The sequence below is a fragment of the Charadrius vociferus genome, unplaced genomic scaffold, assembly GCF_000708025.1.
Source record: "Charadrius vociferus isolate BGI_N301 unplaced genomic scaffold, ASM70802v2 scaffold377, whole genome shotgun sequence".
Taxonomy (NCBI): domain Eukaryota; kingdom Metazoa; phylum Chordata; class Aves; order Charadriiformes; family Charadriidae; genus Charadrius; species Charadrius vociferus.
In genome coordinates this window covers 2,343,150-2,356,880 of record NW_009649456.1, presented here as the reverse complement: position 1 = coordinate 2,356,880, position 13,731 = coordinate 2,343,150, and the positions used below count along the sequence as shown (strand labels likewise).

General features: G+C 39.1%; 1 protein-coding gene across 2 annotated transcripts in view; it reads left to right on the top strand.

The window, feature by feature from the left end:
• MEGF10 (multiple EGF-like-domains 10) overlaps positions 1 to 12,303 on the top strand; it is a 78,092-nt gene extending 65,789 nt beyond the window's left edge. Inside the window, exons 17-24 of one of the 2 annotated variants that reach the window (XM_009889705.1) lie at positions 1,406 to 1,534; positions 4,089 to 4,217; positions 4,771 to 5,007; positions 6,337 to 6,464; positions 6,634 to 6,757; positions 8,450 to 8,494; positions 10,052 to 10,258; positions 11,686 to 12,303. In XM_009889705.1, coding sequence (XP_009888007.1) covers positions 1,406 to 1,534; positions 4,089 to 4,217; positions 4,771 to 5,007; positions 6,337 to 6,464; positions 6,634 to 6,757; positions 8,450 to 8,494; positions 10,052 to 10,258; positions 11,686 to 11,846 — 1,160 coding nt within the window. In that variant the 3' untranslated portion in view covers positions 11,847 to 12,303. The remainder of the gene's footprint in view (positions 1 to 1,405; positions 1,535 to 4,088; positions 4,218 to 4,770; positions 5,008 to 6,336; positions 6,465 to 6,633; positions 6,758 to 8,449; positions 8,495 to 10,051; positions 10,259 to 11,685) is intronic. The other variant, XM_009889706.1, reaches the window with a different exon arrangement.
• The last annotated feature ends 1,428 nt before the right edge of the window (positions 12,304 to 13,731 follow it).

Below are 13,731 nucleotides of genomic sequence, written 5' to 3'. Positions count from 1 at the left end.
TCTGGTGCCCCCGCAGAGTCCCTCCTGACAGGCGGGTGCTGCCACTGCAGATGTGTGGTTATGGCTGCAGTCTGCAGCACAGATGGTGTCAGCTCTGCAGGTATTACCCACAGGGTGGGATGACGGTACCATCTAATTCCTTCCCTCTCAAAACCTCCCCAAGAAGTATTCTAGCAGCAGGGACCCAACAGCCAAGTTGGTAAGATAGCGTGGAGCTGACTGCAGCCATGAGAGTAGCTTCTAGCTTAGCTGTGGTTGTCGTCTACTGAGGCATAGTCCCTGTTGTCACTGCAAAGTGATCATATAGTATATCTCGTATCTGTAATTGCTACCTTCCAGGGATAATTGCAACAACAGCTCTGGCTCGGCATCTGTAATTGAAATACTGACATAGAAGCTATTTTATTTGGAATTTAGAAGCTTAACTTCACTAGACTGTAATGTTATAATTTGTTTTGGAATTTTCTTCATGTAACTAATACATTAATATTGATCTTTTTTTCCAAGAGCTTTTCATTAAAATAAAAATACAAGCAGTGCCATGACTGGGTGTGGGTATATGGCATTCATTGTATGCTGGGTAAGAGTTCAAACAAAGTTTGAGAAATAGACATTTGTTAGAGATAGATCTTGATTAAATTGGCTTCTTATATTTATCATTTTATGGCTTCAATTTTATTTATCTTCAATCCAGGCACCCCCACTCTCTGTAATCTGGGCACAAACTCAAGAAAGATAGGACTGCTAACTGTGTTTTGCATTCAGTGCTTAAATACCGAGTTTTCATAAAATCAGAACTCTCCTTTTCAACTGAATAATGTCATAGCGGCAGGAAATAACAGATATATTATAGGGCCATATGGATGCAGCTCTGAAAGATATTCACTATAGTGGTTCAGCTGTCAGCTATCATGGTTATTTTGCTTCCTGCTGGTGAATAATGATCTCTTTGCGGTGATATGTCTTCTTCACACTGAAACGGTATATCTGTGAGGAGCTGAGATACAATATGTTATTATTTTTATTTTTTTATGCTTCAACATCTACTGTGTGGAAAATATGTCCAAAGGCTCATTCATCACTGAACTGACTCCCTGGTCTGGTTCGCAGACTGCCCTCTTTCTCCTCCTTCCCGTTTCTTTGAGGAGCCCTTCTTCCTGTATTCTTCTGAGTATCTGCTGTCTGCACAATACCCTAACCTCATTTTTTTGTAGTTTTTGCCTAATGTGTATTCTAAACCACTTAAAATAGGATAGGTCTTGATCGATTGTGTTTATAGAATGCCATTGTTGAGTAGCAGGGCTACAGAAATTACTTCTCAATAACGTACTTAACTGGAATATTTGCATTTTGTTTCTAGAGCAGTTGTTTCACTCCTTTTCCCCTCCCTCTCCTTGTATTGCAGGATGTCCCCTAGGGTTTTACGGGAAGGACTGTGCATTGATATGCCAATGTCAGAATGGAGCCGACTGCGACCACATCAGTGGGCAGTGCACCTGCCGCACAGGGTTCATGGGGAAGCACTGCGAGCAGAGTGAGTAGGGATGGGAATTGTTCGTGCCTGGCAGCAAATACTAAACCCCAAGCTGACCCTCTGGTGTTCAGGCCAGTGTTGCAATACAACCTCTTGGCTTCAGTGAGAATTTTGATGGGGAAAGAGCTTCAGGAATTGGACCTAGGCCTTTTCCAAACAGATAAAAGCCGGTTGAATTAATTATTGGTTGTGATTGTGATGGCTGTTTCTTTCAATTTGTAGCTACACATAAGAGGCGTTTGTACTACATTCTAGTTGCTTTGGACATAATGCTAAAAAAATTCCAACCACCCTGTCATTTAAAAGTAACAAATGAATCCAAATAATTGTTATTAGCATAAACCACAATGAAAACTAATAGTTAGAAAACTAAAGATAAGGAGGACCACATCAGTCCTAGTGGATAAAATTAATCTTTGCAATGCGGTTTTACAATACAATGCAGCTGGATTGTAAAAGCATAAATGGCATTTTGTTTTCATTTGTGTGATTATTTACCCCCAAAAAATCAAGACTCACTGACATCAGTGGTGGTATAACGTTGTGCAATATTAAAAGAGTAATCAGGCTCATAAATACAGAACTGTTAGTCCAGCTTTTGCTAACATGACAGAGTGTGCTCCCACACTTCGTGCATTATACTGCAGTGCAAAGCAATCCATTGTGATGGTTTAAACCTGCCTTTGGCCTCAGCATCGTGCACAAGGCTTTGTGTTTGATGCGTGGAGGACACTACGTATTACCTATAACCAGGACTGATTTAGCTGCATGTGGATCTGAAAGGCCGTGCAGTGGCTGAGATAGCATGTGTCACACCTGGCAGCACTCTAACAGAAGGGAGGGGACGTTATCGTCCCCAAAGACACACTTTCTTCCCTCAGCAGTGGATCTAGCCCCAGCTGCAATGGCAGTTACGATTTTAAGGCTAATCAACATTTATGGTAGAACCACTAAAAATTTGAAAGTGGATTTTTTTTTCCCTAAGAAAAATACAGTCGCAACAAAATCTGAATGGTTTAGGGGAATATATTTATTTCGATGAAATAATAGCTGGCAACATGTAATTATTAGCTATTTAAATTTTCTTATTCTACTGTGATGATTTCAGTGTTTCACTACAAAAGAGCAGTAATGTTTAGGAAAAGATAAAGTTTTTAAGATCATATCTTGATGTCATGATATCAAAAAATCATTTTGAATACTTTGGCAAATCTAACATTATTTTATGTTTTATAGATTTTACATTTTATCCTATAATTTGATAATAATGATTTAACAATATTAAACTAAATGGTTTGTGTTTCTGAATTTGAACATCAGTGTTAAAAATTGACTTTTCATTCCAGTTCAGATTTCAAAATGCCAAAATATATTATGGCATGATGGTTTTTGCCCAGCCATTGACTTCAGTAGTTATTATCTTGTTTTGTTAAATGTAACCAAGAGAAGAAGATATATAAGCATGAAATTCTACTTGAGTCTGGATTTATCAAGACTGTGAGAATATTTCTCTGGCACCTACTGTGTTACATTATCTTGTAAATTATTCTAAATTAGGAATACATAAAAGATAGATAGATTCTTTTTTTTAAAAAAAAAAAACAAACAAACAAAAACCCAAGAAAAATTAATATAGTTACAAAACTCCTGAGAGATTTCAGAAAACTGAATCTCAGAAGGTGAAGAAATACCACACTTCCTCAAACATCAAAACTGCAATAATGTAAGAAGCCACAAAGTAACAGCGGTGGCAGTATAAATGAAATGTTTAGCAGTGTAGGATAACTCTCTACCATGCCAATTACATGGTGCAGGACACACTTGGATCAGTAATTAATTATTGTATTCAAATCATTCTGGGAGAGGAAAAATCACGTAAAACTCTTCCAACTAGCTTATTCTTCATAATTTAGCATTTTTCTTCTGCAGGTAGTTTCTCAATGTGTACATTACAGTATCAAAGTATGCTATAAGCAGCCTAGGACCAGGGGGTTTTTTACATAAATGCGTGGTCTGTATTAGATTCATTCTTATGGCCCTTATCTCTTGCTCTGTTACAACATCAGCACGTCTGTCATATGACATGACACCAGCCAGATGTCTGGATCTACTCTCATGATTATGTGATTTTTCAAGCACTGGGATCTGAGTAACCTGTGGGACCATGACATTCCGGGCTAGAACTGGCACTTTGTTCACATTTTGTCTATTTCTTCACTGTGTTCTACCCTTTTAATCTTTTTTTTTTTTCCTTCCAAATTTCACTGCCTTAGTGGCAGCAAGATTACAGGTAAAGGAAAATTACTTCTGAATACGATTTCCTTCTCCTTTTCCTCCTCCTTTGCTGGGCGTGTACACACACACGCACACACAGAGGTCCTCTCAAGAAAATCTGTTCCGTAGAGGTCTACCGCTGGTTACACGTTGCCATCTGCTGGCCATGCGCAAAAACGTGTGGGGTTAGAAACAAATGGTATAGCATGTATGGCGCTGTAGATCCGTAATACCAAAGTGTTAAGAAGTACTGATTTTTATTCGCACTTACTTTGCGCAGAATGTCCTCAAGGTACATATGGGTATGGATGCCGGCAGATATGCGACTGTCTGAACAACTCAACCTGTGATCACATCACGGGAACATGTTACTGCAGCCCAGGCTGGAAAGGGGCCAGGTGTGATCAAGGTAAAGCTCGATGCAATCGAATTATTGTAATTGTTTTATATAAAACTTGGATTAACCTATTAAATTCCATCTCTGCATAATTCATTAAATTACTCTGATAAGGCATGTGTGCTTAAGTAGTCCACTCTATTAAATTAGATATGTTCTGTTGATTTTGTGTTAGATGCCTCTAGTTTATTGAAGCAAAGCACTCAAGTGTAGATTGCATGAAATGTTTTACAGTGCTGCGCTGTCCAAAGCTGCTGACAGAGCACGTGCTTTACCTGTTCTGTGCTTTTGCCTAGAGAATCATAGAATGGTTTAGGTTGGAAAAGTCCTTGAAGATGTTCTTACTTTTTCATCTCCATGAAAATATCTCTTCCTATGAAGAAGATGAATGATTTCCCTTAAGGCTAGGATTGTCTTCACATTGTTTTCTGACATGGTTCTATGCTGGCATTATTAAATACAGCTAAATTAGCAGAAAGCTTTAGAAGTGAAATATTGTCTTCTGCTCCTGACACATAAGCCTCTGAATTCATGCCACATATTTTCATTTCTTCTTGTATTTCAGCTGGTGTAATTATAGTGGGAAACTTGAACAGTTTAAGCCGTACCAGTACTGCCATCCCTGCTGATTCTTACCAGATAGGTGCTATAGCAGGCATCATCATTCTTGTCCTGGTTGTGCTCTTCCTGCTAGTGCTGTTCATCATTTACAGGCATAAGCAGAAAGGAAAAGAAACAAATATGCCTGCAGTGACCTATACCCCTGCTATGAGGGTCATCAATGCAGATTACACTATTTCAGGTAAGTGACATTCAGAACAAGTTTTATTTTTCCATCACTCGACTTTGCTTTTTCAGCTGAGCTCTCAATGGGTTCAGATCTACCCCTAACAGCGCTTGTATGTGCATATTTCACCTTTTTGTCTTAGTGAGGGCTGCTGTGAGCAGGAACACATTCGATTTCAAAAAGGGTGTCTACAATTCTGCCTTGGAAACCTTCCTAGAAAGAGAGGCAGAGGAGGGTTTTCCTCTTTAGGAAGAAGACGACTAAGACACTGCTCTCAACTGCTTTTTGCAGGAGAGCAGCCCCTGAGAGCACACTGACAGTGGTGCTGGTGAACTGGTACATGAGACCAGTGGCGATGCAATGGTGGACTTGCATGCTTACCTTTCACTTTTGTCAGGGACAGTTCACTTGAGTTCAGAAGGGTGCTGCCACAGCATCTATAGCAGCTTGGTTTGTTCTGCATCACAATCTTTTAATCTCTGCTTTTGATACTATGAAGGTGCCTTACCCTGGTAAAATGTGTTAATTGTAAGGAACAAGTGACCAGATTACCATCCACCCTCAGATGTTCTTCTGCATTAAACAGTGGATGCATGGACATTTCTATTCCTCTGTGCCTACTTTTAAACAGAATTGGAAACTGTGGCAAAATATGTTTTCTACTGAGACTTTAAATTCAATGCCAACAGTTTGAATACTGAAAGACTGATATAGCTGTAGAAAGTCAGGATTTCATACGAGCTGTGGCAAGATTCTATAGAGAGGCAGATAGCAAAGTGGCTTGAGTTTGAAACAAGTGAAGGGAAGGAGTAATGCTCCTGAAACAACACAGGAGTTCTCAACCTGTGAAAGTGCATGCGAGTTCTAATGCAATGGGTACATGAAACTTCAGGCAATGCTGTCTTTTGCATTCTGCTATTAAGGAAGGCAAAAGGTAAACAAGCCAGCAGAAACAGTTGTCAGAGTCAAGAAAGATGTGTCAGCAAAGGTGGTGATGCTCTTGAAGCACCAGAAAATGTTGCTGTGGACTTGATGGTAAAAGTGTCTATAATTAGGACAATGCCATGACTACAGAGGCAAAAGAGAGCAAGGGACCACAGCAGAAGGAGAAGTTAGCAAGTAACACTTGTGTATGCTCTTTGCTGAAAGTGAGGACATGACTAATCAGTTACTGCTCTGTATCTCTAATTTCTTTAAATGAATGCAAGATTTTTTGGTTGGGTTTTTTTTTCAAGAAACTCTAAATCAGATTCTGAAATCAGTGCAGCACTGTGAAAAACATATCCTAATAAAGAAATGCCATATTATTTTCAGTTGTTAATTTTCCTTTCTTTTTCTTTTCAGAAACCATCCCCCACAGTAACGGTGGAAATGCTAACAGTCACTATTTCTCTAACCCTAGTTATCATACTCTAACTCAATGCACTACCCCAGCTCTTGTCAACAACATGGACAGACTGACCCTGGCAAAGGTAATGCATAAAAATCTGGATGCTTCTGTGTGAATTAGCCTTTGGTTTATTTTACTTTGTTCCCTGATGTTTCATATTTGGTTTATTTTTGCTTTCCCTGCTTATCACCTGGAAATTCAGCAACTTCCCATCAGCTTCAGTTTCTATTACCTGTCTTTCTTTGAAATAGGCAAAAAACAATCAGCTGTTTGTGAACCTTAAAAATGTGGAACCTGGAAAACGAGGCACGGTCATGGACTACACAGGAACGCTGCCTGCAGACTGGAAACATGGTGGCTATCTCAATGAGCTTGGTAAGAAAGAAAAAAGGAGGAGAATGTGAACGTTATTCATTGTGTTTGGGATGGACTGGAAAGCAGAGATGTTTTCCTGGTTCTCCACTCAGGGTCATGCCAGGCCTGTCAGACTGTGTGTGAGGTTCAGGGTTATGGGTTTGACCTTCCTTTAAGGCAGTACCCTTAGAGAAAAAAAAGGGACTCTTTGTAAGGGACGGTGCATCAATCTGATGCCTTGTGAAGACATGATATATGTCATATTGTTTTTATAAAAAGATTTGCTTATTAATTAGTTCCATAAAACAATGGGTGTTGTACAATAAGGGTCTGCTTTGGCAAAACTACGTATTCTTATTAAATAAATGAGGTTGCATATCCTTTTTTTTTAATCCTCGTGAAATGGAATTGATGCTTTATAAAGTAGTTTCTCGTTGTCTGAACTGCTTCAGATGTAAATTCTAGAAGCACATTCCCAGCTAAGCCTTCTGTTTGCTAAAAGACAGAGCATTGTCCTTAAGAAGAAAAATTGCTGAGAAGTGGTGAGAGTTGCTGTATCCTGCTTTATGCTATCTTTTGTTGTCTTTTCATCTCGTGCATTCCAAAAAGGCTGTATTTCACTGACTGTGTCTCTGACTAGTGAAAGCCTTAAAAGGGACCTTCAGTGCCAGTGTAATTTAGGTCATTTAGTTACCTTGATTCCTGGTACTTATCAGTATCAGATTCTGGGAATCAGAACAAAAGTATGAAGCATAATTGTTTTCCTGCTCATCCCCAATCTTGGTCTAACCAAAATTCAGGCTGAGATCTGGTTTTTTTGTTGTTTTAGAAAAGGATTTCCATTATATGCTCAATGTTCAGCTTCACATTTTCTTAGAGCATTTGTACTAGCACTTAAGACTGCTAGGAGATACTGGCTGTGGTTTTGTTTATAGAGAGAGTGTATACATGAAATGATGTTAGGCTTTTATAAGGCTTATACCGTGGTACCGCAATACAATCTGATTAAAAAATTAGTACCTCATAATATCAATCAAGCTATTTGAATGGATTAGTAACCAGGTAAGTGCCAGGTCTCTGAAGACAGTTGTCAGGCATTGCTGATGTTTATACTGGGATTTATATTGAGAGAAATCTGTTATTAACAGATAATTGCAAAGCTTTAGACTTGGGCAGTAGGTGTTTAGGCTATTCCTGCAGATCCAGGGACAAGAACAGAGTAATCTTAGACAACACGATGGGAGTGATTAACTTTGGAAGCAAAGTACCAAGAATTGGAGTTAACTTTGCATACCCTGAGATTTTGAGGTCAAGATGGGATGCCTTTCTGGTAGATATGGTTCATCCAGACAAAAAAAAAAAAAAAAAAAAAAAAAAAAGCTTTAATCAAATAGCAGTTATTGGGCTCGTTCAAGAGTAACTGGGGGAAACGTAATGGCCTGTGACATATGTGAGGTCAAACCACATAATTTAATGGTCCCTTATGACCTTAACTACCTTCCCTGTTCAAGAAGCTATTGTTTGAAAGTGTGCAAGCAAACAGTAACAGTGCTTCTGTAACCCTGTACTGGGCGGTTTCACAGTGCTTATAAAAGAATTATTCTGCTAAGGTAGAATTTAGTCCCAAAGCAATTTTTAAGGTTTTAGAAGCTGTTATGCAATAACTTTTCTATTATTTTAAAACTACTCTGTTTTTTATATCATTTTTCTCAGGTGCTTTTGGACTTGATAGGGGATATTTGGGAAAGTCCCTGAAAGGTGAGTTTATTTTCAGATGCATTTACATGAAATGATGTAGACATTCAGTTTACTCTTCTAAATTAGCTTTTCTTTCTGTGTCAAGAGAATGTAAAATAACTTTGGACTGAATCAATGCATGAAGTTTGTTTGCTTTTTTTTCTTTTTGAGGGGAGAGATTTAAAAAAAAACAAACCAAGCCTTTCTAAGTCCTCTATGTGTCAAATACATCAAATGTTTCTGTAATGCTTCAGTCAGGAACCAGCTCTATTCTAGACAGCAGAAGGGGGATGGTCCTTGAATTCAGCTTAGTGAGCCAAATAATGATACATGCTGCCTCTGGTGAAAGGCTTTCAAAAGAGAGACAATTCCTCTTGCAAACGGCACGGTCAGTGTAGGACTGCATGCCTACAAGCCTGAAGTGCTTCATCACATTCATTGCAGGCCTTTGGAAAGGATATCAAAATCTGAATACATAGAGAGGAATGAAAAGCTTCAGAAAATCAGAGTAGTGATGATGTTTCGATCTTTTGAATTATCCAGTTTTCTCATAAGACTTTATATTGGACCATACTGGTGTGTGTCACTATTTTTGTTATATGATTAAGTCATGCCAAGGGTGACTAGAAGGCCTGGATATCGAAACAATGAGAAAAGTGTAGCTAAATCCATATAAACATGTAGACAAAAGCAGCTGGTTTGTCACCTTGTGTATAATAAAGGACAGTTAAGCTGAAGGAAGGATTTATTATACCTGACATTTCCTGGTTTTGAAGGATTAGGGGAAGCCCAATTTAAAATACCTTAAAGGAGTCACAAAGTTATGAACACCTATCCACTGACAGGTTCACCAAGGTCAGTCCCATGCTGGATATTCAGAATCAGGAACAAGCTGAGAAAGTCTCAGCTCTAAAGCTTAAATAACACAGTGCATCACAAAACAACAAAGTGAACAAAGTAACATGGACACCACAAAATCTATTCCCAGCATAAGAAAATACATCTTATCTTAAACTACAGTTATCTGTCCTTCAGTTAAATCCTGAAGTGACAAGCCACCTGCTGTTTCATTTTACACTCTCCTAGGTGCACCTTACAGAAATTTTTAAGAAGGTGGATACTCTTTTAGTTTGGCTGCATACTCAAACTTTGCAGCAAACAGGCCAACCCTAGAAATCACCTTACCATCTGCCCAGACTATTGGGAATAGTCTTAGATCACTTATTTTAGGTGTCCTGGGTTCAACACTTGAAAAGGCAGAAAGCATTCTGAAGTGCCTATTACAAACTGATTCTACATGTTATCTGTATTTAATGCTAGCTACTATTTTAACCAGAATTGAAGGTGCTCAGACTTTGCATAGGAATTCACTTATGGAAAGATCAAGCTCATAATAGAGCATAGCAATAGAGGTGCTTTCATTAATTGCTGTATAACAATTTTGAAGTGTTATGACTGGTTCCACTTAAATACTCATTTATGAATGACTTTTTAGAACTAAAAATTGAAGAATGCCCTCTTAAGTAACAATGTCCATAGTATGTAGCATGCTTGAGAGTAATGTTTTTCTTTCTGCAGATCTAGTGAAGAACTCAGAATACAATTTAAGTAATTGCTCATTAAGTAGTTCTGAGAACCCATACGCTACTATAAAAGACCCACCAGCTCTTGTACCAAAAAGTTCAGAATGTGGATATGTTGAAATGAAGTCACCAGCACGCAGGGACTCCCCATACGCTGAGATTGCTGGCTCTGCTTCAACCAATAAGAACGTTTATGAAGTTGGTAAGCACAAAATCTACTTCTAGATGTTTAAGGTTAAGAACAGAGCACAAGACTTTTTTTCTTTGAATCAGTTTAATCAAAACACATGAAAAATCATTGTAAAAAAAAAAAGATGGTGCATTCAGATTCTGTTTTCTGCTCAAAAGCTGTAACACCAATCTGATTCTTTTGAGATAAGTGGTGTAATTCACAAGAACAGAGTGTGAAATACCTTCTATAACCTAGAGGTATCTCTGAATTTCCCTGTTTTGAAACCCTGTCTTTAAACAACAGCATAAGGTAAGCTTAGCATTTGATTGCAATATAATTCAAATCTAGATTAGGCTGTTAAGTAGTAAACGCAGCTGAAGTTAGTGTATGGGAGGGATCAGAAAGATGTTTCCTCCTCTTGATCAGAACAAATATCATCTTCACCCACAGAGTTAGTATTTCATGGATATGGGCCCGGAGTAGTTACTGTAGTTACAGAAGACTTTGGGGTCTTGTGGAATGGTAGTTACCCTCATGGTCTCTGGACTGGAATAAAGTGTATAGAATTATAGAATCATAGAATCGCTGAGGTTGGAAGGGACCTTTAAGATCATCAAGTCGAACCATCAACCTGCCCTGACAAAACCACCTCTAAACCATGTCCCTAAGTACCACATCTACCCTTTTTTTAAACACCTCCAGGGATGGCGAATCCACCACCTCCCTGGGCAGCCTATTCCAGTGTCTAATAACACTTTCAGTGAAAAAAGGTTTCCTAATATCCAATCTAAACCTCCCCTGAAATAACTTGAATCCACTTCCTCTCATCCTATCACTTTTCACCAGGGAGGTCAGCCCCCATCTCTCTACAACCTCCTTTCAGGTAGTTGTAGAGGGTGATAAGGTCTCCCCTCAGCCTCCTCTTCTCCAGGCTAAACAACCCCAGTTCCCTCAAGTCGTTGCTCATAAGACTTGTCCTCCAGACCCCTCACCAGCTTTTGAGCCCTTCTCTGGACACACTCCAACACCTCAATGTCCTTCTTGTAGTGAGGGGCCCAAAACTGAACACAGTACTCGAGGTGGGGCCTCACCAGTGCTGAGTACAGGGGGATGATCACTTCCCTAGTCCTGCTGGCCACACTATTCCTGATACAGGCTATGTGTATGTCACATGTCATAGGATACCATTTTCCTTTTTTGTCCCCAGTTAGAGATTCCTCTGAAATCCGTCAACATCCCCACTGTGTTTCTAGGGATTTTTCTAAGATCTTGATTGAAAGCCTCAAATTTGGGCTTTTTTTTTACTTGGTCCACACATGAAGAACAGATCCCGGTCCACTTGCTTTTGTCAGTAACTATATTCATGGTGGGGCCCTGCTGCAAGCCCACAGGTGTAATGTATTTGCCTTCTGTTTGCTGCTTCTAGTGTTGAATGTATGTGCTCTCTTTTCTCACAGAACCTACGGTGAGTGTTGTCCAGGGAGCATTCAGCAGCAGCGGACGTTTCAGCCAGGATCCTTATGATCTTCCAAAAAACAGCCATATTCCGTGTCACTATGACTTGCTACCAGTTCGAGATAGCCCCACGTCCTCTACGAAGGAGGTCAGCAGTGAATGACCCCAAAAGCCGATGTGTAGCACAGTGGGACTCTCAAGGAGCAAAGTGGCATGGTTGTGCTCCTTCCTCTAGTTTACCATCATATTCGGCTCCTAATCTGTCCAGCAGAAAATTGCTGTACATTAAACAGAATCTCAATACATGAGGTTTGTATTGTGTATACAAGTGGCAGATGGACAAATGCCACACTCTGGGGATCCTGATCATTCTTTTCTTCATGGCAGTAAATTTCATAGAAACAGGTATGCAACACATTTATACTGTAATACACTGGCTTAAAAATATTAGTTTGCAGATCAGTTTTGATAACATCCCGTTTCAGCAACTTTAAATAGAGACTTCACATTTGTCATGTTTCAGAGTAGAAATACTCCCAGGACAGTGCAATTTACCAAATACCACTTTGTACAGGTGATCTGATTCACTAGCTATGTAGAAGAAAAACTGTTTTGCCAAATTTTACCTTCTATTCTGATCTTTAGTCAAGACATATTAAGAAACAAGATCTGATGGGGATAAGTAGTACAATACTGCAGTTTGGGAAATCCATCATCAGGCTTTTTTGTCCATTGCTGGTGGTGGGCATACCTTGCTTGAATAGTTTTGGAGATAAAAGCATTGCATACATCAGTATTATATGATGCCTCAAGATCTCTTCGTACTTCAGACCCAGCACCAGTCTTCAAAAATCTTGTTACCATTCACCTTCTTATGTTGCAATTCTGACCCCTATTTCTGCCATACACAACTAATAATCCATAACATATCAGTAAGTACTTCATGAAATATGTAAATTAAATCAGTTTATTTTTGTCACCATGGACTGATTATGTAAGGAGTGGACAAAGGTGATGACTGCTGTAAATCTTAACTGCAAGGAAAGGTTTACATTTTATAAACAGGTAGTAATAATGACTGTAATATAGGATAAAAATAGTAAAGTGTTCTGATGTTTTTTTCTTAGAAATAACTAAGCAATCTGTGCATACTTGCTAAAAAGGCACCTTTTCTTTTTTTATAGTTGATGTAGGGAATTTTTTTTAAGCTGGTCTTTTGCATTGCTAATAATGTGACACATGTACCCCCCATTCTTCATTAACTTGTGTCTCCACTTTTACGCTGTGTGTCTGTGTTTCTAGTGATCTAGCTTGTAATTGCAAAAATACTCTACTGTGTGTCCATTTCTTTTGCATTTTTGCCAACTGGCCTTTATTTTGTCTGGTTAAAGGGACCTCTGGGCAGAAGGAGAGGATTAAAGTAAGAATTCATGTCATACTGATGTCTGTCAGAGGGGCTTAGCTATTACAGAATAGTTTAACTTAATTAATTAGTTGGGGAAAAAATATCAAGGTGTTTTTGTTGAGGACAATAACAAGAATGCAGAACAGAAAAAAACAGTCCCTCTTTAAAGTTTAGCTTATTCTGTTGACTGTACGGATCGAGACCATCTTTCCAAAAGGCTCCTTTCTCTCCCTCCAAAACAGTCTGTTATGAACTGTGCAATTCAGTGGAAATTAATTTTGCCAAGGTATCCATCCATTGAAGCAAAATTGTCCCCCAAACACATCAGCCTAAAAAATAAAATTGTTGGTACAGACTGGACATTCTCTTTCAGTGGAAAGTTACCTTTAGAAGCCTGATGATGTGGCAGTATTACTTTCAGCTGCTGCTGCTGTCAGTGATGCTACTTGCTAATATGCTTGTAACATAACCCCAGCAGGCTCTTCCACTCTGCCCTGCTGGTAGCTCTGTAGCTTCTTGTGAATGGCTTGTTGCAAGGGTTCGCGTATCCCTGATTGATGGGGAAAAGGCAGAGGCGGTTACATTGTGGCACATAATGGGAAACCCTGGTCCTCTCTTCTTTCTGTGTTGGGGTCACATTTTG